The following is a 25,252-nucleotide window of genomic DNA, read 5'->3' as shown; positions in this document are numbered from 1 at the left end:
TGGATAGATCTGTTGTGCAATTAAACTTGCTTCTATTGGGAAGGAAATGTGGAACTAGACTGAGTTATGTCTATACAGATGTGTCAAACTCATGTCACCTTCACACAACTCTACACAAAAACTGTTTAGTTTAGAAACCCCAACCTATTGGACAACCTACAATATTTCTCATCTATGAGCCCTAAATGGTGCCAGTCAACCCTGCATGATGATGATCCCAATTTCATACTGTGCAGTTGAATGAGGTTGAGCTGACTACAGAATAACTAGCCAAACTAACTAAGTAATACTGAATGCGCAGATGGCTGTCATATTATTAGATTGCAACCATGATTTTTTTTAAATGATGTTTATTTATAACCTTGTATTTACTGGGGTTCAGACCTTTGAATCCACCCACTCCACTGAGCTCAAGTTCACCAAAAAGAAGAGTAATGAATTGACAGAAATATCAGGCAAATCCTATAGTGTATGAAGCCACTGGCTGTACTCACAATTACACCAAGGGCAATGCTAAACTCGAGTGCAAGGCATTTACTGTATATGCAAAAAATATGTTGTGATACCAGTTCAGCCCAGGGGTTAAGAAACATACTCTCACAAATATATATCCACCTGTGGGCCTACTAGAATTTTTAAGTTTTTGCAGGAATGGACTTAGTCATCATAGGTGTCAGTTTCTTCTTGCCAGGTAAGGCAATGCAAGCAATATTTAATCAACAGTATGGCCTATCTAAATGTAAGCTACAACACACATATTTTCCACAATAAACACTTGCAATGGACTCATGCCGTTGTGGAGGGTAGATACACGTCAGATTCTTACTGATGAGCCAGTGTGTTTACCTGACCTGCCAAGGAGCTCGCTTTGTGCAGCAAACCGATCGGGGGAGCTGGTGTTTCCCACCCACAATGCATCATCGCAGCAAACACAGCTCGGCCATGTTGGTATTCTGGTCGTGAATGGATATCACTGCCGCATAGGAGCCGTTCCCTTGCTAGTCCTACGTATTGTACCGTTAAAATGGTGAAATACTAACGATTAAATGCACACTCCAGTTTTGTAGGCAGACTCTAAGCGGGACGCGCCTTGCACCATGTCAGCCAACGCTCAGGGTGAGTAATGTCAGCGGGTTTTGTCGAGAATGCTCGCTAGCTATGTAGCTAAGTTAGCTAACACAGCTAGCTAACGATAAAATGGTTTGAAAACACTCCTACATTGACGGTAGGCCACATTTTAGACGTCAGATAACTGCAACTAATGTAGCTTTACCTTAAACAAACATTTAACACTTGGGTTGTATGCAGAAAAAATAAGATAAAACCAACGTCAGCACGCTACCGTTATTACTATGGTAACGTTACAGCTTAGCGTAATTAGTGACATTTATGAGTTTATATTCAATGAAATATATCGACCCCCCCAAAAGCTAACCAAATTTATTGAGAGCCAAGCCACAGCCTAACTTAAACTTAAGAATTTTCAGACCTAACGTTAATGTCCGACTTGACGTTGTTAGCAGCAGCGTTTGCAAATATGTTATGCAATTTAGCTAACTTAGCTAGCTAGCTTGCGTGTTATCTTACGCTAGTTTAAGTGATAGCAAAGATTTTATACGGACATGATTGATCGTTAGTAACGTAATGCTAGCGTGCTGTTGTATTATGTTAACGATGCTCTTGGAAATGTTAACGTTGCCAAAGCGGTGTTTTTAAAGGGAATCGTGGCTCTTTAAATCAGGTGTTTGGGTTTAATCGTAAGCTACTGTTAGCCGCCGCAGGAGTGCTGATAGAAGCTATCCGATTCTGCACAAGGTGATCGTTTAGAGAGAACACGCAGTTCTTTGGTGGATGCTTGGTGCCATTAGTCAACCCGCTTCAACTTAAAACTGTGCTAAGTAACATAGCTGTTAGCTATACGTACGGTGTTCTTCTTTATTTAATTGTCTGGCCTTGTCGCCGCGGTTGGGACTGATCTCAGGTCTGCATGTGTGTTTATAGGGGAACCACTGTATGACGCAGTTAACGGGGTGTTTGTCATTCCACATTTGCTTTGTCGTTTTTGGTTATCAATGGACTGTAGTGACTATAAGAAGATACATAGCCTGTCAGTTATACTTTAAGTCTGTACAGGTAACTTGAGGTGGTGAAACACATGCACCAGGCCTGTGAACACATTAGCTCACCAAGAGTGGCAGTGACAAACAACTATGTCCATATACCTAACATTTTTGTGCATTGCCTGTGATTTACAACATGTTAAGACTGTTGGCTTGAAAAAAATCCAATATTTACATCATGCAGTGGCTTTTCTTTCAAATGCATATAATAAATTAACCAGTTAGTGATCACCCGAATGTCAAAATTTGGTATGGTATGGTCATCTGATGTTTACCAAGTGGATGCAAATATCAGACACTCAAGTCCTTGATCTCTTCTTACAGTCAGTAATCTGCTTTTTTATCATGGAAGACATGTTGATATTTTGCAGAGGCAGCAGAAAAGCGCAGGTGTAAATGAAAAAAAAGATAGTGATCGATGTATTTTATTTAGTTGCTTTGGTCTCGGGTCTTGGTATTGTGCATGCTGGCTCTCTGTAACTTATAGTTTTAAACTGTCATCGTGTGTCCTGTGCACAGTCCCCTTTGCAGATGTGTGCATGGTGTCCACAGCTGTTATTGTGTCCATACTTGTGCAAGCCCCAATCTGGTACACACTGGTACTGTTGACAAATCCACAACAAGCACACAGGAAAAGAAAATAGCAGGAAAGCAGCATGCTGTGGTTTCCTGTTAAAACCTTTTACAGTGGCTTTGTCTAGCCTCTGTACAGCTTGTGTGTTGTTTTCTACTTGCTTCCTTGTTTTTCTTGTCAATATTGTGTTCACTGGTTATAGGGTTGTAATGATACATCAGTGTGGATTGATATATCAATTCATTGATCAGTGATCCAGTATTGTCAGTGAAATATGAAGACATTGTTACATGTTGTCATCATTATTTATTTTGGATGTTTTTTGGGCAAGTCTGTGTCAATATTTCCAACCAAGCACAACCCCTTCCCAAACATCCAATCAGTGCTAGTGCCTAGCACCAGACAGGTAATGGTATTCAGCCAGGAAAAGGAAGGAATATATTTACTGATATCATTGCATAACAATCACAGGCCCCTGAATTGAGTCGCATCATTAATGGCAGACTTTGTAATATCAGCAAATATTGTATTGTTGTCTGAAGAATTGTGTTAAAACTTGTGATTTACACCCTAATTGGTTATCTGATTATTGCCAGGTTTTTAAAAGTGGCAGATGAGAAAATGTTTGAGTTGAGGGTACCAAGACCCAATCAAACGAAATTACCACCATCTGCTAGTCAGGTGCTGGTAAAATGAGAAAGTGGCTGGTAGATGTGCTTCACTCACCAGCCCAAAAAAACTAAGGTAGTCTATTGAATGGCTGGTGAAACTGGAATATTCACTCACCATTTGGCTGGTGGACAAAAAAGTTATTTTTGCACCTTGGAGCCAATCATGAACTGCTCAGACGGCACAACCCTTATTTTGTAATTGTGGAGGTTTCCTGTTGCCTGCACGTGTGTTCAGACCCTGATGCGAGAACCATGCAACATCTTTCTTGGGACACTTGGAATAAAGCCATTGTTATTGGTAGTAGTAAGAGTTGTGTGTTTCAAACTATGATAAGTCAAAATGTGTGCTGTTAAAAGGCCTATGCCCAGATCAAGCAGCCCCGGGAACTGAACTCAGGAATCAAATCCCAAAGTCAGTTTCTCTGCAATAACTCTTTTGAAGTGAATGGAGTAGGACATACATGGATATAAATGGTTAAAGTTTGTCTTAGTAATCAATAGTGGGTCATTTTATATGGTATACTGTTAATGTCTGTGGCTGTTCTGGTTATTCTTCCCATTTTTTTCCTCGAAGAGAATTCAGGGTTGCTCTTTTTCTGATCTTTGTCCCAGTATCAGTGTTCCCTTTGGTGTAGCCAGTGTGCAAAATATTATGTATTGGCAAGACTGGAAAAACCTATTAGAACTGAATGCATTGGGCACATGAGGCCAAAAGGATTGTTTTTGATCTGTATCAGCTGATGATCAAACAACAGCAGGAGGTGTGGCAGGTGCTGTGATAACAACTTCTTATTGTGGATTAGGTTGATAGCTAACAATAGATAAATATCTGGTAGTGCAAAATTTTAAACGCTTAGACCTGCACAACTGTACTGTAACACAGGCTGAACTTTAGGTTCATGTTTGGACTGCCTTAGGCAATATAGCACAATACCTTTCTATTTGGATTCAGCCACAACAAGCCATAAGAGAGATGTGTTTACTGGTCTCTAGTGTGTACCATGCTGTTGGTGCACATGGCATATTGTGTACTTGCTGCACAAGTTGTTGATTCAGCTTGGCACGAGGGGCATGCCAATCTGAATCAACAACTTGGTGTACTAATAGTCCCTGTTTAATTCCAAGCGTTCAGGCCAATAGGACAGAGTGACATCAACCTGTGAGGACGGCACATGTTGTTATCATAGTCTGTTCTTGCACTGTAAGCAAAACTTCCTTTCTGTTGCAGATTTTGACTTTGATGAATTCGACAAACCTGGTGCTGAGCGGTCACGCAGGAGGAGAGGCGAAGATGACGATCTAGAGAGGTAAATCATCTCATGTTCCAATTTGTCTATAAGTAAAGAGCAGTAGTGTTTGTAATTCACAGCTTGTTAAAGTAGTCACAATTAAGAGCATGATATTCATCTCTTCCTATAGAAAAATAATTACTGTACTATGAAATTAGTTATTAGTTTTCCACAGTTCTGATATACCTGTAACAGCAGCGCTTTCTCATGCTCTCTTTTTGATATTAGCCCTTTTTACACAGATGTCACACTATAGGGCTGCTATGAAGTTCAGACCTGCCAACCTGTACGCATTTTGCGTACCAGGCACGCATTTTGACATCAAAGTACGCTGGTACGATTTGATGCTCTAAAAGTACGCATATCACTCGATCGCGCATTTCGCCGGTTTCAGTGTATTTGTCTATGCAAGATGTCACTCAAGTTGATACCCGGTGAATATAGGTGCGTAGGCGCAACGAAAAGATTTCGGCCAATCAGATTGCTGCATATTGCCCCCCGCCCTCCCATCCACGGCTGACTAAGACTAAGACACCAAAGATGCGCTTGATACAGTTCCATCCAGTTAGACAGTACACTGTCGCCTTCAACGTCAAGATAGATGAACCCTCTTCGCCCACACCTCTGGGTAGTCCTCAGTGATGACTCTATCAATTCAAACAACGCTGACAGGTAAAATGACGTAAGAAATGCAAAAATTGAGAGCTTTGAGAGCTTCTGTCTGTAAGCAGTTAGCTTCTGTCTGTAAACAGTTAACTTTAGCTTGTGTCTATTAGAGCTAGCTTCTATCTTAGCAGTTAGCTTCTGTCTGTAAACAGTTAACTTTAGCTTGTGTCTATTAGAGCTAGCTTCTATCTTAGCAGTTAGCTTCTGTCTGTAAACAGTTAACTACAGTCTCATAGCAGTTAGCTTCTGTCTGTTAGCAGTTAGCTCTTATTAGCTCCTCACCGTCAGCTCAGACTGGAGTTATCGTGTGTTCAGTTCGGTAGACGGTAGCACCTTCTCACGCTCGTTTAAGAAATCTCACTCCACCACCGACTCCTTTTTTATTTATTTTTTTACGCCCTCTAGTGTGTTCACTCGTGTGTGTGTGTGTGTGTGTGTGTGTGTGCGTGCGTGCGTGCGTGCGGGCACGTGTGTGTGCGCGCCCAACGGGGCCAAACTCCGCCGTGCGCGATACAGAGAGCAGGGGAGATTGTAAACGCGCGACCATGTAGAGACAGAAATGACACGCGGTCTGTAAATAAGATAAATAACATAAGGCTATTTAGTTTGTTTAATAAAAGGACAAGGTATAGACCTGTTCTATAGGAAAGGTTACCTTAAGTGACTTCTTTGTGATCTGGCACTATATAGAAAATAAAATTAAATAAAATTAACTTGACCTTCAAGGGGGGGCAGGGCGAGGTGCCCCCCTAATAAAATGGTAGGGCAAACACTGAAGTAAATAGTGTCAAAGTCGCCTGTCGTTGATACATTGCTGGTGAGAATTGTACCAAGGTAAGCAAATTGCGGACAAATTTACATTCAACTGTGTTATGAAAGCATGTGCCCTGCCTGAATAACTATAACACACACTTATGATAAAAAGACTTTTTGTTTGATGAGTCTGCTGAATTTCTATAAGAAAAAAACAAGGCAATAAGAAAAGAGTAGTTCTAATAGGTGTCGTACTACACAAGAACATGATGAGGAATGCTAATGTAATGCACTTGTCTATGATCTGTTATCTATTTCTGTATGAAATTGCATGAAAATAGGATTTCGCCATGTGATGTTTCAAAATTTTCTCGGGGGAGAACCCCCCGAATCCCACTTGAAATCTTTCTTTTTGTCACAACAGGACATATTACTGTATTTTTTAAGCAGATGATCAATGCTACCATCAGATTGATGAAATTGACCTTGATCTGTGCCATAAAACAAATATTGGGCGTCTATGGACGTATGTGGGGCTTAGGCCTATAGATATGAATATGTAAACGTACGCTCGTTTCTTCTGTTTGCCACATGTGCATATTGACTTATGGTTTAAAAAAAAAAAAAAAAAAAAAAAAAAGTGCCACCGTGTCCGCATATGTTCATGACCACGCACAAGTGTCTGGTAAGGTGGTACTCATAACCTTTCTTCAAGGTTGGCAGGTCTGGAAGTTCCGTCTTTATCCTTCCTTTGCAACTGACAGACTCAGACTGCAGCAGCATCATTCTGCTCCAGTGTGTGATTTTAAATAGCATCATGGCATGGTGGAATCAAAAGAGGCATGACTGGCGTGACTTTTAACACAAGTAGTGTCTGCCTACAGTGTGACATAGATAACATACCCATCGTCAGCATTTTATAAACAATATCAATCAACAATATCAATGGCATAACATAGCAATAACAATCATTTACTATCTCTGTTACATGGTGGCTGATCTCGTCCTTTTGAGGACATTTTCAACTGCTGCTCTTCTTCTTTGAGTTAACTGCCAACTGTTTTACATGCTTTTTAAATATCCTGTGGTGGGTCGCACACACAGCATGTCATCAAAATGTCACACCCATCCTGCCCATGGTCCTGTCCTGTTTACACAGACACCGTTTTGGCATTGTTACTACATTCTGTGACGACTAAAAGGCGAGATGTCTTTGTCTCCCCATTCCGCACTCGTACCTTACACACAGAATGGTAAGGCAGCGTAATGGCGCGATATACCTGCCTTGAACAGGTAGTGTAAAAAGGGCTATTGTTTACCACAGTCTGCTATTCTCTTCTGCTAACCAGGAAAACAAGTCATTGTCGTAATTTTATAACCTTGTTTTATTTGTCTTTAATAAAAGAAAATTAATGTTATGCCTTTAATGTCAATTTTTCTCTGTGGTATCAAATGCTGTATTAAGTGTTACAGCAGAATAACACCCTCTGTAAATACATGTAACACTGCACGATTATCTGACTCAGCTAACCTGTTACTGGTTGTGTTTTCTTCTTCAAAGTGATTTGGAAGAGGATTTGTTGGGAGAGGACTGGCTGTCAGGTAAAAAGGTAAGATAAAACAAAATCTCGCTGTTTTGTTTACTTTGATTTTTATGTGCCAAAAAACAGTTGGCTGTGTCAGTATGGGTTCTCCTCAAGCAGGAAACGGAAAATAATATCCAAAACATTGGGTGTTGGTAGAACATTTAGAAAATAGAAGGAACAGTTGACTTGTAGCAGGTGGCTCCTCTGCAGGGGGAACTGTTGATGTGAAGCAGGAGGAAGTACAGTGGACAAAAAAGAACCGTGTTGACCTGCCCAGATTGCCTTCACCACATGGGAATAGTGCATCCTTTGGGGTTGGAGGTGGTCCCCTGCCCCCACACCTTACACACAGCTGAGCAAGAGTGGAATGCAATTTCAAAAGAGCACACGGTAATGGTCATTTATTTTGGTTTCAGAATCCCTCAGAAGGGTCAGATGAAGAGCTGAATGATGACCTTCTACAAAGTGACGACGAAGATGTAAATATGAGGTAAGCTATGACATAAGTGCCATGTTTTCAAGTAATGTATTCAGTCATTAACTGACAAAAGTTAAGCTCTAGATTTTGCAGATTTAACTATCATAGTTCATTTATGTTTTCGGCAAAATCTCAATGATTTGTTTGTTTTCAGCGGCCAGGATGTGAGCCTCAATGCCACATACAGCTTGGGCACATCCTATGACCAGCAGGACAACTTGCAGGAAGCAGACTACACAGATGACGTTGTGAACCTGGGCGCAGAGGGCTGTGAAGAAGGGGATGGAGGGGAGGAGGGGTACCAGGGAGGGGAGTACACGCAGGAATACAGCCAAGACGGCAACTCAGAGATGCCTGAAGACCAAATGGATTACACTGGAGAGGTAGCTGAGGGTGACGATGGCTACCAGGATGAAGTGTTAGACATCCAAATCAATGAGCCCATAGATGGTGAATTTCAAGTGAGTTCTCACATTTGCTTACTCACACGTAAAAGCCTGCAGATGCACATACACACACGCACACACACACACCTACCTCCTCCCACTCCCTTTTCTGTCCAGCGCCATTGTATCCAAGAGATAATATCAGTTTTCTTGTCTCGCTAAGGGGACAGTCAGGATTGAAAATCTATTCAGGAGAAGGAGATGTTGGTTGGCGTTTTTGGGCAGGAGAGGATTAGATTCATTATCACTTCCTGCCAGTTAATTTCTCCATCTTGCTGACAAAGTTTGTGTTGACAGCTTGTTTGGCATGAGGTAATGCTGTGCTGTCGCCTCCAAATCCCCGTGCCATTGTGACCTTGGGCCCTGTATCTTTGGGGGAGTAAGAAGCTGCTTTGTGTCGGGGAGATGTGCTGCCAATCGGCGGAGGTTAATGTGGGGGGCTTTTATCTCAGGCTTTAGACTGGATCTGATAAAGTCTCATGCAGGTGAAAAGATTATTGACCTTCCTGAGGACACCCCATACAGTTTTCTAATGATTGATGCGAGTTTCCCTTTCATTCGTTTCCTTTCCCTCTTAGCCAGGACTAAGAGGATCAAAGATAAGACCAGATCCATGTGCAAATGTCCGTTATGGTCCATTTACCAAGGTGTGATGGTGTTTGGCACCTGACAGAGATATATTGGCCTACCTCCTTTCTCCAAACAAAGATAAGATGTTGACCTTCTTACTGAGGGTGCGCTGCACAAATAGACATCTATTTTGGATTTTGGTAAATGTCTGCAGGTGTGTATTTGTATTATGTGTAATAACTGTTCACAAGGTCACTAAACTACCTGGCCTTGACATTTTGCTCGCCATGGTATTCATTGAGTACTATGTGGAACAGTTTAAAGGATTAAGCTGTTGTGTTCCCTTGGGGCAGCCTGTCCGTCCGTCTGGTTTGCTGAGAGTGTTTTTTTCCCCCCTTTCTGCATTAATATGTGCTGCTGTTTGGCAGGTTAATGGAGCGCAACACCAAACACCATGGTGTGACCTACAGTCTGACCTTATTTAGCAGTGAGTTTTTGTTAGAGGGTGTTGTACAGATAGAATGTTTGAATCACTAGCAACTCCTATACCAGTTGTAGGAGCTTGTTAGGTTGTTGCAATGAATGAAAGGTATATTTGGAAATGATTGCATCATGACTTGAACTGTTATTTTCTCATGAAGTAGTAAAAACAGGTTTCCCACAATGTTTATGTCTGTGGCATGTTTTTGGCGTGGAGTTATGAACTTACAGTGCGGCCAATAACGGAGTGATTTGCGAGGAGTCAGTCAATGATATTTTCACCATCATTGAACTGGGGAGGAGTGCTTTTATCCGTGCCTGCATTTCTGTATATCATGTCAAACATTTACATCTCATTGAATTTCAAATGCTGTCAGGAATAGTAATGAAGCCTTGCTCCCACTGTTATGGTAATTTGGGTTGGGGGGGGGTTACATAGTGTCTCCCCAAAATCCTCTCCCTAACGTTTTAATGTTTGCCTTCATGTTCTGTATAATTTTTGTATTTTTTCGTTAATTTATAGGTTTATAAATGTAAAATTTCTGTCCATTTAAATTGCATATGTAATTATCAAGGCCACTTGAATTTATTTTAGCCATCTAAATTAGATAAAAATATGCACACCCATATTTAAAAATATATAATCTTGGTGTCTGTTGAACTCATTTATCTATTTTGCTTACATATATTTTCAGCAGCATCACATAGCATAAATAGATGTTTTAATTTTCAACATCAACTTTGAAATTGTTTTCCAACAATGGCATAGATACCATCGGCCATTGCTGATCCTCAACGAAGCATTGTTACCTCTTTAACCAATCAATACATATTATCCATTTGATCTTTAAAGGATGATGTGTACCAAACCTCCTATGTTGATGGGCGTCTGGGTGAACATGGAGTCCAACAGGAGGCAGTCCCTGAGGAGGAGCAGGAGGAGGAAGGGGGAGAAGAGCAGCAGGAAGAGGAGGAGGAAGACACAGCCAAGGGCTTTGACACAGAGGAGGTATGTCGACACCCTCTGTGTAACACTTTACACTTTTTGTTGGTATGACTTGATTGCGTTTTGTGTTTGTTTGTTTGTTTTTAGAATCTACTGAAACTAGGGATGCACCAAACTGAATTTTTCAGTCATGATACCGATACCCTGGGTATCGGCTGATAAAGATAACCGATCTGATACCAGTGTTGATAAGTTGTATGCCTCATTGTGTGAAAGTGACTTGGATCATTCTTTTATGTATAAGGCTAGAGCAAGCTTGACTTAAACTTTGGTTTCCTAACTTTGTCAAACAAAATGTAACAAATGAATACATAGATATAAATGTATTGAATTGTTATTGATAAATAAAATAATAAATCATGCACCAGCAACTTGGTAAAAAAAAAGTACTATTCAAGTGTAAACCATATAAATGTATCAACATATTAGTCAAAACTAAAGCTGTACACAACTTTATTTAGCTGTTTAATACAAATATTCAATGATTGTTTTTTTTTTTCCTCCATACAAAGTTTCAAGGTTGGAACGGGGTTCAGCGGGACATTCAGGGTGACAGTTTGTTTACTGTATTAGGTGAATGTCGCTAACTGCAAACGATGGATTGGAAATGTTATCAAACAAAAGTCAGACACTGTGTCGTATTGCGTTGCCGTGGGCTGTAAATTCACCACTTCTCAACAGAAGATTGAAGATAATATTGTCTCATGGCCTTACGGTGGAAAGCCTCTCTTCCTCCAGGCCACTGCCTGCATGTCCGCCAGTCTCTGCAATGAAGAAAAAGCGTCAAAGTCAAGAGCACTCAACTCCACAGTAAAATCTGAGGACGAAAATGTCCCCAGAAGTACACTGCACAGCATTCTGACTAGCAAGAAAAACAAACAAACTAACAAAAAAACTGCTCAACTTGAAGCAATCTCAGTCACCTGAGGGGGTCTCTGACTGATGATTCAAATCTCTGACTTTCAGGGGGCAGCTTTAGTTGTAACTTAGACAGACATTGAAATATCAGTAAAAAAAAAAAAAAAAAATACAAATGCATAAAATGAGAACACAATGTGGTCTAGCGGTGAATATTTACATTTAAGAAGCTGGAACTTGGTAATTTTGGCACAATGTTAAACCATATATTTATTATCAAAATTGTTTATGTTTAAAGTTCTGTTGATCAACTAATAGATGAACTGATTATTTCTTTAGCTTTGGAGGAGATTTTGTGATGCACTATAAACCACAAAGTTTAACACTGCCTGAATTCACACAAAGTTGAGCCTATTATAAAAATTGTGACTTGTTTTTAACCTCTGGAAATGTCCTCAGGTTGAAAATGAAGCCATGCCTGAAGAAGAAACAAAGGAGGAATCAGATGAGGAGGACGAGGAAGATGAAGAGTCTGGTCGTTTACGGTTCAAATCTGAAAGAAAGGACGGTGCTGTTGTGCGGTTGGCTAACGCAGGCTGCAGCAGGAGGGATATCCCTGAAACACTCGGTACACATTCTCCTAGCTGGGTGTTATTTATCCTTTGTTCAGCAACAGCCAGAGTGAATTCTCAAATATTTTTTCATCTTAAATTTTTGCTCCCCCCGTAATAGGTTCACACTACGGTTAAGCATAGAATGTATGTAAAGATGGATAGCACGTCTCCACTTTCTTCCGCTGCATAAAAATGAAGCCAAAATATCCAGGATACCGGCGCTACCGTCTTAAGCTGGTGACATTATTTGGAGCCAGACTCTATGAAATAGCAATCGGAAATGGGAACCGTGGTATCAAGATCATGCCATACACCTATTCAACCCAGTCCCGAGCAGCGCCATTGATTGCGAGCACACAAAGCTGTTAATCATCACATGATATCCCCTGACTATAGCATCAAGTAACTTATTAAAACCAATCAAAATCCAAAGAATGAATACTTGAACATGCATCAGTGTGGAAAGAACTACCTTAAATGACAGAGACCATATTTGGGAAACATTTATTTGATGTGTACTTTGAATTTTTATTTGGCCCTTTTTGCTAGCATGGATTTTTATGACCTGTACTGCAGCCAGCCACCAGGGGGCAATTCAGATGTTTTGGCTTCACTTTTTGGACTCTGTTATGCCATCCATCTTTATAAACAGTCAAGGTTATGGACTTAAATCTGTATTTCTTTTTTGTTATGTTTTTCTTGACATTAATGTTGAGTGCTCTGTTTTCCTGCTCTACCTCTCATTAGAACTGTCAGAGGAGGCTAAGCAAGTTCTGATGGCATTTGAAGAACAAGAACGGCAAAAGAAACAAAACCGATACGGAGGCCGAGGCATGCGAGGAGGAATGCGAGGCGGCAGAGGAAGAGGAAGCTTCCCACCCTATGGAATGGGAGATTTTAGAGGAGGATACAGAGGAAGAATGAATGACCAGAGGCTCCCCCTGATGGGAAACATGGGCATGCAGGTAAACCACTCCACCTGAACACTAAAGGGATAATCTTTTTGGCTACACTGCATATCGCATCACTCAATACTGAACTACTCCTATTGAAGAGTAGCTAAAGAACACATAAGAGCTTCACTGGATAAGATGATTTGAAATGGCTTGACTCTTTACCTTCCTGTATTCGTCACAGCCACAACAAGGCTGGGTGTCTTTGTACTTGACGTGTTTTGTTCGCCGCTGCTCTCTTCACTATCTAAGACCTCCAAAGCTATGGTCGTTTACGCATGACAAAAGTCAAAACGCTCTGCTCTCCCGTATCTATGTTGATATATGGATTATAGCAAATCGTTTGGCAGTAGTCCATTTAGACAGTATTATACGAAATTAAATTTGTTCTTTGCCCAGGATTTAGTTTCTTGTGGGCTTTTATTATTAGATATCACTCCAAGCATTTAATCCTTTGATTTACATGGCTCATCAGTTCATACAAGACCTTTTGAAGGTCTAGGGGAAAAGTCACTTCCAACCTAAATAAAAAAAACACGTAGGGATGATCTTCAGTAACAGTGGAAGGTTACCAGATTTCAGAACTGGGCCAGGTCTAGTTGTTGCCATAATTACGCCCTGTTAATTGTGATGTTAAAGATACCACATTTCCATTTTTTATGTTATTTTTTTATTTGATCACTGAATGAAATTATGCATTTCACCAAGGCTACATTGTACAAAAGTGCACAAAAACAGAACTATTGTACATGAATAATAAATTAGCAATATACCATTGTGTTAGAGCAATTGTCCTCAAGGCTGTGTGACATTTCACTCCAGCTTTCCACTATTTTGTGTTTTTTCATTCAGTGGTAATAAGTTGTAAAATTCAAAACAAAATATTCACGCTGGAAATGAATATTTAATGACAGATGGACGACATGCCAACACTACAAACATTCTGCTGACTGCTGTTACTGAGCATTTACTTTTCACAATATACTGTATGTTTAACCACTTGACTGATTTGGCCACTGGCATGTTTGTTTGTATGATAGCTTTAACGGATAGGCTGGCCAATTATCAAGAACTCATTTGAAACTTCAATTGATGATATAATTATTGTTCATTTATCAGTTGGTGCATCCCTGGCAGATATATCCTGATGCTAGCACATAATCGACTCTCCTTCTAAATAGATGTAGCTCAAGTTAAATAAACATATAGTGATCGCACCAAGGTTACCATCAGTTTTATGTCACTTTACAAATTCTTCAAGGGAGCATTGCATTAAATTACCTAGGATACCATCTTCATCTTGCCTGTGAATTGACTTGTTAGTGTGTCATCCCATTACTGCAAGTAGTGATATCAGAATCCTCCCAGAAAGAAATATGTTTTGACAGGTTGTTTTGGTTTTTCCCCTCCTCTCCGTTTCCCCATCTCTTTCCAATTAGCAGCCATCCTCCCGAATGCCTCTTCCTCATCAGCCTCATCAGCAGCAAATGCACTCCCAGCAGCACCACCCTTCACGTCCAAGAGGACCTCCTCCCTTCCAAGACCATGGGCGCCCGCTGGTCCAGCAGCCCCTTCAGCCCCTCATCCCCCCGCACATGGCTCACCGCTCCCCGCCGTTGAGGCCCCAGATGGAGCCGCCACCACGAATGATGAGCTCCCCGCCACCTAATTTTCCTCAGCATCACCAGCAGCAGCCTCCACAGCCCAAAAACATCCACATTAACCCCCATTTCAGAGGGCCTACGTCATCCTCTGTACAAGGTAGGCTTATCCACTATCACTGAAGTGTTTTTTACCAGACATTTTATTGAACTTCTGTCACTTTCAACAAATTTTTACCTTGTTTCCAGCATTTTTCTGATGTGTGCTGACTCATTCATAGTATTAAAACTGATTTTGCAATCTCATTTAAAAACAACAGCAGTATCGCCACCTGTGCATTAGCAAGGAGGTGTGTTGCATCCAGCCAAGCTCTCCTAATGATACACAAATAGCCTCTAGGAATGATAAGACTGTTTAAATCATAAGACATAAAGAGCTATAAACATTTTGAAAGGATCATAACTTGATTTTGGATTCAAAGGCCATATCCGAGCATATAATATGAAGCAACATTTCTCCCTAGTTACTGCAAACCATTGAAATATATGTGCGTTTATAGTATATTCACCAAAATATCTCTGTAGGCCTGCTCATTAAAATATGACATTGAATGCATTTTTTCAAGGCTGGGATGAAAATCCAGATATTTTCTGTGCTGTTTTATATTATTTTTTTTGGGTCTTCAACATGAAAGTGAAGCAGTTGTCTACAACCGGTCAGTTTAAGATGACATGAGTGTTCCCTTTGTCTTGTGCAAAGTTGATGTACTAGTCTCATATTTGTCACATTTTAGTTCTGTCTGCATGAAGACAAATAAAAATGCAATAGATTTATTTGATTGACAATTTAAATTCTGAGAACGAAAATCATAATTTTCATTTTATCCAAAATCGTGCACCCCTAGTTAACCAGCAAGATGCTCAGCTGAGGTGCATGTGATGTCTGGCAGTTATCCTTACACTGTCCTGAAAGGTGTCTGGATTAGAATGTCATTTTGTTGTTTGGTTGAATGACAAGTGAATAGCTCTCTCAGCCAGTAATGGGTTTATCCTCCATTTTTCTTCTGGCGGCATCACCATTTCATTCCCTGAGATGGGTTTATCTGGCCTGTCTGTCCAGGCCAAGATTGAAATTTTGTTAGCAAAGCATGTTAGCGCTTGTGTGTGTGTATATGTCACTTTGTGCAAGTGTGCATGGATTTTTTGGTTTTGCTCCTGAGAGGAAGACGTGTTCTGGAAAATAAGGAATTGCCTGTGGTTATGATTAAGTGTGTGTATGTGTGTGTGCATAATATGTTTGTATATATGCTTGTGTATTTTTATTTATTTATATATTCATTTAAGTGATAGATTCCAACTGAATTTTTTCCTGTTGCAAATGTTGACATACAATTACAGTAACCCTTATTTTGAAGCAGTATGAAAATCCATTTCTTCGAATTATATTGTGCTGAATGTTGTCAAACAGCAATTGTCTTATTTATTTTTATCAGTTGCATTTGGCAAATTATTCTCATGCATTTGATATTTTCTTGAGCTCCCTGGTCCGTGTCCAGCTGTGTAAAGATGTGAGGAGCGACTCTGATACAAAATTTAACATGTATATCTGTGTAACAGCCTTTAGCATGGAGATGTCTAATGGGCTCCTCCCTTTTGACTATCACCACCCTCTCTGTGCCTACTGCCCCTCATTTTCATTTTTCTCCCCCTCCTCCATCCACCCCCACCCCCTTTCTCTCTTGCTCTCTGTCTCTCTCATTGCAGTGCCCTTGATGCCTCCTGCTCAGAGCCAGCCCAGACCTGCTGTGGGTCCTCAGAGGTTCCCTGTGAGTAGCAGCTGCTCCTCTCCCTCCCTTTCGCCACACTTTCTCTCCCTCTCCACACGGTTAGCGTCCCTTTTTGTGAGGGCAATATCATTACGGCAATTAGACTGCCTGCCCTGGCCAAATACTGTTAAAGCAAATCTGTAAACACCGATACGTCTGGCTGCACAACTGGAAATGCGTGATAGGGGCTTTAGGCAGTAGACTTTTGGAGGTCGAGGCTGCAGTGGCGGGACTTAGTTAGCAACTCTTCATGGATGGGCTGGGGCTCAGACTAGCCAGCTTGGCACATAATGGAATTGTGAGACCAGGATATACTGCCAGTTAAAATTCACTTTCCACAAGTTTGTGTCCCAAAGGCACGGAGACCTTTTTTGAACGGTATTTGAATTAATGAAACATGCCGGTGGTTTGATGGGGCTGGGGTGAGCCTCTTGCCTTTTTGCACCATATATTCCGAAGGCTGAATTTCACGTCAGAGAAAAGGGATCTTAAGTCAGTGATTTCCTGTAAGAAAAGGTCCTTTATTTCACTCACAAAGAACCTATCCGAGGGATGACGGAAATGCCTTTAAAGTAATTACTGTATTGAGGGAAATGACTCGACAGCAAGACGGCCAAAGTGCTTTAAGTTACTCCGTCCTTCTAGTTAATGATGCCCAGGCATCAGGTGGTGCTCGTACTGACTGACATCCTCCTGGAAAGTGCATTTTATATGGATTTATGCAAATCAGCCATTGGAAAATAGCTGCATCCAATTGCATTCATGTGGATTTACAACCCTCTTGCCAAATGAGCCAGCCTCACATAGAGTCAATCTTTGTCAAGAAAACTGTATTTTTATTTACCTCCTTTCCAACCTTCAATGTCAATATCGTGCAATTCCTGTTCCCTGAGGTCTGTGATTGTGCTAGATATTGATAGCGCAGTAGAAGGGAGCTGTTTTGCCTCTTATCAGACAGTAGAAGGTGGGCTTGGAAGGGTATGCAGACAACTGGGCCGATGAATAGCATAGTGTTGGATTCCCCAGCTGTCAATCGCATTTAGGCTGCTGTTGCCAAGGACACAATTTGAAATGCAGGTGACATACCAGCCGGCAACATTCCATTTACCAGTGGGCACCTGATTACTCATGATTATCATACATTATCATCCCATCAAATTTAATTGTTAAAAGACTGGGCGGATGGGGGGTCATTGCCTCTAGTATTACTGCATTAAATTTTTGCTGGTGGAGACTGGTTTTGAAATATTAATCTCAGCACCAATTAAAGGTATTAGAATATATAATCTGTTTAGATAATGACATTCAGTTTAACCACAAAATAAAGATGCCACCACCTACACTATTTGGAAAAGGGCTATTATTACCTATATACACCTTTCTTAGAAATATTTTATTCCTTGTGTCGCATGTTGGTAATGGTATCAGCCACTCACAGCTCTGAAACAATCCTGTGAACAATAACATATCCCAAAAACAAAGACTATGCTTCGTTGCCAACAGTTTTTATTGGTATTAACTCCTAAGAAGTTAACACGAGACCCAGCAACAAAACATCTCTTTAAACTCAAATTTCCATTCTTTGTTAAATACTTTGACATTTGGCCCCTCTCCATTCTGTTTGTCTCGGTTATCCCCTCACTGCTGAGAACTATCCCAGCATCAGTTACATATTGAGCATCCCGCAGCCTGTTTATCAAGGATTAAAAGCGAGAGGATGAGCTGTGTTATTTGAGAGGTATTATATGGACACCAGAGTCCTCATTGTGCAAACCTGCCCGTCTGACCTTTTAGAACAGTATGATTGCGCCCTCATTGTGATCCCCTGTCTTTGTAAGCCCCTTTGATTAACTTTCTGTTAAGCAAGTTTTTGGGACTCTGGCCTTCTAGCTTTCTAACACCTCTCCTCTCTAAATACCGCCATGCAGCAGTGGAATAAAGATGGATTAAGCCTCGATAGCATCTTAAGTAATTTACAATAGGCTTGGAGGAGGCAAGCAGCCCATTTGTGGAAGTGCCACGTGTTGAATAGCAGGTTAATTTTTCAACAGAGATGGATGTTTAAAAGAATAAAGGAGACAGTTATGAGAGGGATTCGAATTCCAAGGAGGGATTAAAGGGTTGTTATCTAGTTTTCCTTGGAAGATTGATGGGAGTAGCGTGCATGCAATGAGTAGAAAGCTGTCAAACATACGAAGCGGTTGAAACAAAGGTGAGGGCACTTATCCCCTCCTGAAATACCCTTTCCTTGTTAGAGACAGGCTTTTAGAAGCTTTATCAACAAAGCCCCAAGTAGCATTAATGCAGGTTTGCTCACGAATTCAGGCCGAAGGGTTTCTTTAATATTGGCATGCATATTGATGTTTACAACTCAAGATTCTGCGTCTTTTTAATGACCCCAGCCTTTCAATTACAAGCTCTCCCTGCCCGATGCAATACTCCACAACAAATTCCCATTTTTCATTAGTTTAATTTGTTTGTGATTATTGAGTTCCCAGTATGGCCTATAATTCATGAGTTTTGTGCTTTCCCAGGGACCGGGAGACTTCCAGCAGCACATGTCTGGTAATTTCGGTCAGCCCCAGCGGCCCCCTCATCACATGGAGCCCTTTAGGAACCAGCCACCTCAAGGCCCCCAAGACAGAGAGCCCCTCTTTATGGGAGGTGAGTCCCACACCCACCTTGGACGAGGGTTACAAAGCTCTCTTGGCATATTTAATCCTATTCGACATCACCTCTGGCGGTATACCTACAGGGTATGCTGCTAGCTTTCTGGTGCTGCTCCATCAGCAGCACTCATGTTAAATGCATGTGTATATATATACATCTGAATGAGCCTTGGAAACTGCATTAAACATCTGTATTTCTGATTTCCATTCACAGTGTTAATGCTGAACTAAATACACTGTTGTTTACCGTTTCACCTTGATAGAGTTGTCTGTTTTTGTTTCCCTCGCCGTAACACTATACATCTGGAGAGGAAGTTACTGATGTATTGAAATTGGCTCACAAGGAAACAAACTGACATCTCTGTTGTGTTGTTGTTGTTTGCTCTTACCCGTGTGGGCACAGAGCACACAGAGTCAGCGAGGTTTCCAGGGCAGCACATGTTTGATCACCAGGGCCCCACTCCTCTGATGAACAGCAGCCACAACCTCCATCAGCAGCAGCAGATGCCCGGCCAGGGCCAAATGGGTTTCGGCCCCCCAGGACCAGCCTTCAACCAGCCGGGCCAGGGTCCACTAGGACTTTTTCAGAGAGAACCCCCAAGACCCAACCTCCCTCCCCACCAAGGTCATCAGGGGATGGTCGGCTTAAATCAACAAGGTGGGCCCCCCAACCAGCCCAGACCCTTCATGGGCCCTCGGCAGCCGTTTGGCCAGCAAGGGAACCTTTTTCCCCCTCCACAAGTTCCGTTTGGGATGCAGGTACGACTAAGAGTAAGTGATTTTCTAACCAGTTGATGTCTGTGTATTTGTGCTGTATGTTGTGCAGCAGTTTTGTGCCATTTCTCTTGTTCTTCCCCAATTGTTTCTTGACTTTGCTTCCTAAATATGGTAATTCGATCAGAGTGTTGTTATGTTCTTTTCTAGCATCCCCTCTTACCTGTGACGCTTTTTGTAAAGGAGCCTGGCAGACAACTCACACGCTTTGTCTGCCATGAATGTATGAATTTTTATCTGCTTTGCTCTAGATTATTAAAATTGCTGTGGCAAGAGCAATGACTAGACTAGAGTACTGTACACATGAATAAACTAGTCTAGTTATCATATTCACTGCCACTGAAGCGTTAAAGGAAAAAGACTCATGTCTGTTTGGCACCTCGGCATTTTGTCAGGAGACATAGACAAGAGCTCCCTCTAGTGATTGAATCACTATTGCTGTACTACTTGGTAGATACTCGAGGATACTGGAGGTTAATTATATGCAGGAATTGTCTGATTCAGTGTTGAGATTTGTGCTCATAAGAAGTGATGCTATTGCTATTGTAAAAAATGAAAAGAAATAACAGTTCTGACATTGCTGGTTTATTCATGCTGTAGTTTGTTCTCATTCTCTGATTCCCCAGGGCTTAATGCACGGCCCTCCTGTCAACCAACTTCCACATCACGACATGCCGCCCCATCAGCCCATGCACCAGCAGCAGCAGCAACATCATAGGCAGGACTTACCCCATCATCAGCAGCAACATCTAAATGTCAGTGAGCCTCGCCCCATGATGCACCATGGACAGAATCCCTTCCATCAACAGCAGGCGCATGGTAGCCCCAGGCAGATGACGCCCCGCCCTCAGAACCCCCAACAGCGCAACATGTCCAACAGGCAGAGGATGGTGAGAGATTAACATATCAGCTCATCTATTTTCTGTTAAAACTGATGAAAGGCAGCAAAATTGGGTCATTCTGATTACTGTATTCTGTCAGCATCTTTCCCCAATAAACAGAAACTAGCCTCTTAAAATGTAGTGCACATATTAAGATCAGATTGATTGTAAATACAATGTGAAATGTTTGTATTTTGTCCTTTCATCAGAGCACACCTGTCTCCAAGCAAATGCAACAGCGCAACAGCAACCTCCGGGAGCTCCCCGTAGCACCTGGCAACATGAACATGAACAGTGCCCGCCCCGCCGCCAACGTTAGGCCTGTTGCCAAGGCAACACAGGGGGCGCGTCCTGGGCAGAGCACTCAGCTGGTGCCTGACGGTGGCAGAGGAAGAGGCCAAGTTGCTGCCAAGATCGAATCACAGCCTGGAGAGGCAGGCAGGACAGTTGTTCGCAAAGAAATCGCAAGCACACCCTCCAGCACGGCACCACAGGTCAGCATTTTAACACTTGTGTTAAAAAAAACATTGGTATGGAAAAATGTCATAGCAACACAATGGACAAATAATTTTCAGATAAATGTGTCTTATGTTTTTCTTAATATTTTTTTTTTAAGTGGGAGTATAAACTGTGAGTATTTCTTTCCTGCTAAATTCCCAATGACCCAGAAATTGTAACCTCGGCCAAGCTTATTAATGCTGAGTGCTGAAAAGGACCCCCATTTATTAAAAGCCCAATCATAAGGTTGTTAATGACAGCAGTCTCATTTCATTGGAAAGACCAGATCAATACTGATGCATTTTTCTCTTGGGTTTTTCCTTTGATTACATCTGAGTATCAGGCAATGTAATATGGTTCAAATAGGACACAGTGGCTCACAACACCCCTACAGGCAGTCACAGGCAGTTTATGTTTTGTGCCACAGGACCCCGATGAGGATGAAGAGACCCGGCAGTACCGTTTGAAGTTGGAAGAGCAGAAGCGCCTGAGAGAGGAGATCCTGAAGAGAAAGGAGATGCGACGGCAGATGCAGGCTGGCGTCAGAAAGAAGGAGCTACTGGACAGACTCAACGCCCAGACACCGGGCCAAGGCCAAGCTCCTCCACAGATTCAATCCTCACAACAAAATCAGCAAATGCCACACCCTGTCCAGCAACAACAACCACCACCACCACTACAACCACAGCAGCAACGACAGGAACAAAAACAGCCGCTGCAGCCACAGCCACAGCCACAGCAGCAGAGACCCCAGAGAGCACAACAATCATTAAATCAATCATTAAACAATCCTAATCAGGCCACCCCCATCCCTCCCAACGGCAGTCCTCAGATCCCTACACCACGTCCCAATGTCAAGACACGCCTGCAGATGGTAAAAGGTAGCACTCAGCTGCAACAGACCCCTGGGCCTGGTCCAAACCAGCAGTGGAAACCACCACTTCAACAAAATAGGCAGCAGCTGCAACAACAACAACAACAACAGCGAAGGAACAGTGCTGGGCAGAACTTAAACAGACCTGGTTCTCTGATCCAGCCTGATCAGGGCCCCCCAAAGAACATACCTGTAACCCCGTCTGTGGGCCCTGGCCAGGCTCAGGCTCAGACTCAAGGACCTAAACTTGGGGCTAAAAGAACTGTGATGCAGCGGGCCAAGAATCCTAGTTTCGAAGGGCAGGTGCCACAAAAAGTCAGAGTCGTCAAACTTTCAGGAGCGGTGAGCATGTGAATTTAATTTCTATCAAACACCTTCTTTTATGTTTTGGTCCGACATTTATTTGATCCTCTTCAACAGATTTTATCCACAAGGGAAATGACACTTTTAAAATGAAATGCCACCGATTGCCCTCACACTGTCTATTTTGTAATCTAAAAGATATCTAACCTATGGGAATGACAAGGTGATGTCTGTGTCATTTTGGTAAAATTGATCTGTTAAGAGTTTCCGCTCTTAAGCTTTGGGAACTGGTATTTGAGACACAATGCCTTAATGCACATTTTACCTTTAGAACACATAAAGGCTGTAGGCATAGGAGAGCAGTATGACATTTATCCATAGAGTTAGGGACACCTCATCACTGCTCTTAAAGGTTGATATCCTCTTTTAAGGGCAGAAGAGTATTCTCTTAAAGATAGATGCCTTGGAGATGGTAAAACAAGAATGACAGTAACACCAACAAGTCCAGAATAACCACTGCCGGCTATTTTATACTCACTTGATAAGTTACTGCTGTGGCCTTAATTACACATTAATCTTTATTGAAAAACCACAAAGGCATGCATGTTAAACATTCATACTTGTCACTGATGAGACATGTTGGTGGGATGTGATAGTATTTGAAATAAGCCGCTTTCCGACTCCATCCCAGAGGATCAAGCCACAGAGCCAAAATCGCAGGCTGGCTGCAGATGAAGATAACTGGGTGTCAGTGCGTTAATGGAAACCTGCGCAGAGCTATCTGATGTACGGCATCTTGGAGAAAAAAGGGGAGTGGGATGTGAGGTGGAGAAAGAGAGATGGAAACAGAAAGAAGCAGCTAAGGCCTATAGGCGTGGTGAAAAGAAGATTGCCGAGATGCTCCCTCTTCCACATTGTTCTGCTGTCATCAACGGGCGCTTGACAATGTTATCTCCTCCCTTCTCTTTTTTTTTTTCTTGCTCTCTCTCTTCCTCTCTGTCATCCCTCGCTTGCTGTTTTCCATCAACCCATCTCTCAGGTGCGAGGCAACAAAAGAATGCCAATCCAAGACCCTTGTAATTAATCTTTTTTGGTTGAACGGGGGGAGCAGCATAATACCTGTGTAAGAAAGTTGCCACTTTTGAGGATTTGGATTTGTATGGCTTAGGCACACAGATAAGAGGCAAATTATATTTTCATCAGGGATAATACAAAGCAGCGCAAGACACAAAAGCTGGGAAGGAGGGGGGGTGTGAGGGGGATGGGGTACACATCGAGCTGCTGTCGTTCCAGTGTAATGCAGCTTAGCATTTGATGGGTGCAATCAGGAGCTGTGATTTCTATAGGAGGGATTAATCCATTTACTCTCAACTGGGGACAGGTCAGAGATATCGCCTCTTTTCTTCCCCTGTATTGATCTGTCACATCTCTCCGCAGAGTCGGGGAAGAGACGACCTTCAATTCTTCCCCGCATGTCAACAGAGTTGAGCTGTGACTTTATTTGATAATGAGACCATCACCTTGTTGGGTTGATCTTTATTCCCCACAGCATGTCTGATAGTGATCCAGCGCCACTTTTCTGGCACTTTTCCCCTTTGCTTTGTAGATAAGGGTTTGCATTGCTGCCTGTTTTCCATAAACACTTTGCCTAAATGCTTAATGTGAATAGGAGTTTGTGATGCCTGCATATAGATGGAGATAAAGGCTGGAATCTTGTGTGAGATGCTAAATAAATGTTGACCTCCATCATCCCTATCCAGAGTGGAAAGGGGCCAGTGCCAGCCAGTAGCCCAGTGCAGCAACAAGGCACCTGGCCGGCAACACCGCTCAACCAAAGGAAGGTTACCATGACAGGGCAGCAGCAACAGGGACCAGGCGGAACACCACAGGTTGGCCGAGGGGTCATGGGCAACCCGCAGCAAAACAGGGTATGTCATAAACGAGCTCACACCTTCTTCTGTGTGTTGGACATCAGCAACCGCCTCACCCAAAATATGTGTATTAATAGTGCAGAGTGTGGGTAATGGCAGCTCTGAAATGAAAGAAGCTGAAATGTCTCCTGTAAAGTTGTCCCATGCCGCTGGCGCTACCCTGGCATTCAGTAGACATACCAATCGAGCAGCAGTGGTAATAAGACAGGACAGTATGCCAGGTGCAGGAGTATTGACAAGCTGAAAGCAGTGTAACACGGGGGGCTACACAAGGTCCCCTGGCCTCTCTGCACGCCTGTCACCACCAGGCTGCTGTCACAGTTACCATACTCACTGACGCTGACAGGGTAAGGCAGTCACCATAACGCTTGCATGGCTCCTCTCCCTTTATGCTCCCCCGCCCCCAACACACACACACACACACACACACACACACACACACACATACACACACATATTCCCTCTACCTCCTCTTCTCTCTTTTCGGGGTCTCTCCCTCCCCCTCCTCTTCCTCTGCAGCCGAAGAAACATACCTCTCACTCTCAAGCACAAATGAAGATATGCCATGCCACATGCATCATGTTCTGACGTTGATGTTCTATGTAGAAATATGATAAGTCAATCATGTGAAAGCTTGGCATGTCTGAGAGGTGCGAGAGGAAAACACATAGCGTTTTTAAATTTTCCTTTGTGCTGAGAAACAGTATAGCTCCTCTCCACATGGTTGGATGCAAGATTAAAACATCAACATGCCTGTGTAAGCAGCGAAAGGCTCAGTCTGTGTTTTCGCCCGCCGTCTTTCTCTTAACCCTTCCCCGAATTTTTTTCACC

General features: G+C 42.3%; 1 protein-coding gene across 4 annotated transcripts in view; it reads left to right on the top strand.

The window, feature by feature from the left end:
• Window positions 1-913: 913 nt before the first annotated feature.
• The window catches only part of rbm33a (RNA binding motif protein 33a), a 31,135-nt gene continuing 6,796 nt past the window's right edge, over window positions 914-25,252 (top strand). Inside the window, exons 1-16 of one of the 4 annotated variants that reach the window (XM_049565886.1) lie at window positions 914-1,116; window positions 4,594-4,672; window positions 7,635-7,683; window positions 8,076-8,149; window positions 8,292-8,598; window positions 10,487-10,642; window positions 11,957-12,125; window positions 12,859-13,076; window positions 14,507-14,825; window positions 16,430-16,491; window positions 19,026-19,155; window positions 19,564-19,931; window positions 20,561-20,824; window positions 21,025-21,309; window positions 21,741-22,529; window positions 24,251-24,418. In XM_049565886.1, coding sequence (XP_049421843.1) covers window positions 1,098-1,116; window positions 4,594-4,672; window positions 7,635-7,683; window positions 8,076-8,149; window positions 8,292-8,598; window positions 10,487-10,642; window positions 11,957-12,125; window positions 12,859-13,076; window positions 14,507-14,825; window positions 16,430-16,491; window positions 19,026-19,155; window positions 19,564-19,931; window positions 20,561-20,824; window positions 21,025-21,309; window positions 21,741-22,529; window positions 24,251-24,418 — 3,456 coding nt within the window. In that variant the 5' untranslated portion in view covers window positions 914-1,097. Of the gene's footprint in view, window positions 1,117-4,593; window positions 4,673-7,634; window positions 7,684-8,075; window positions 8,150-8,291; window positions 8,599-10,486; window positions 10,643-11,956; window positions 12,126-12,858; window positions 13,077-14,503; window positions 14,826-16,429; window positions 16,492-19,025; window positions 19,156-19,563; window positions 19,932-20,560; window positions 20,825-21,024; window positions 21,310-21,740; window positions 22,530-24,250; window positions 24,419-25,252 lie in introns of all 4 variants that reach the window. The other 3 variants (XM_049565887.1, XM_049565885.1, XM_049565888.1) reach the window with 3 other exon arrangements.

The sequence above is a fragment of the Epinephelus fuscoguttatus genome, linkage group LG21, assembly GCF_011397635.1.
Source record: "Epinephelus fuscoguttatus linkage group LG21, E.fuscoguttatus.final_Chr_v1".
Lineage (NCBI taxonomy): Eukaryota > Metazoa > Chordata > Actinopteri > Perciformes > Serranidae > Epinephelus > Epinephelus fuscoguttatus.
The sequence above is the reverse complement of the archived record's forward strand: the minus strand, read 5'-3'. Positions and strand labels throughout refer to the sequence as shown.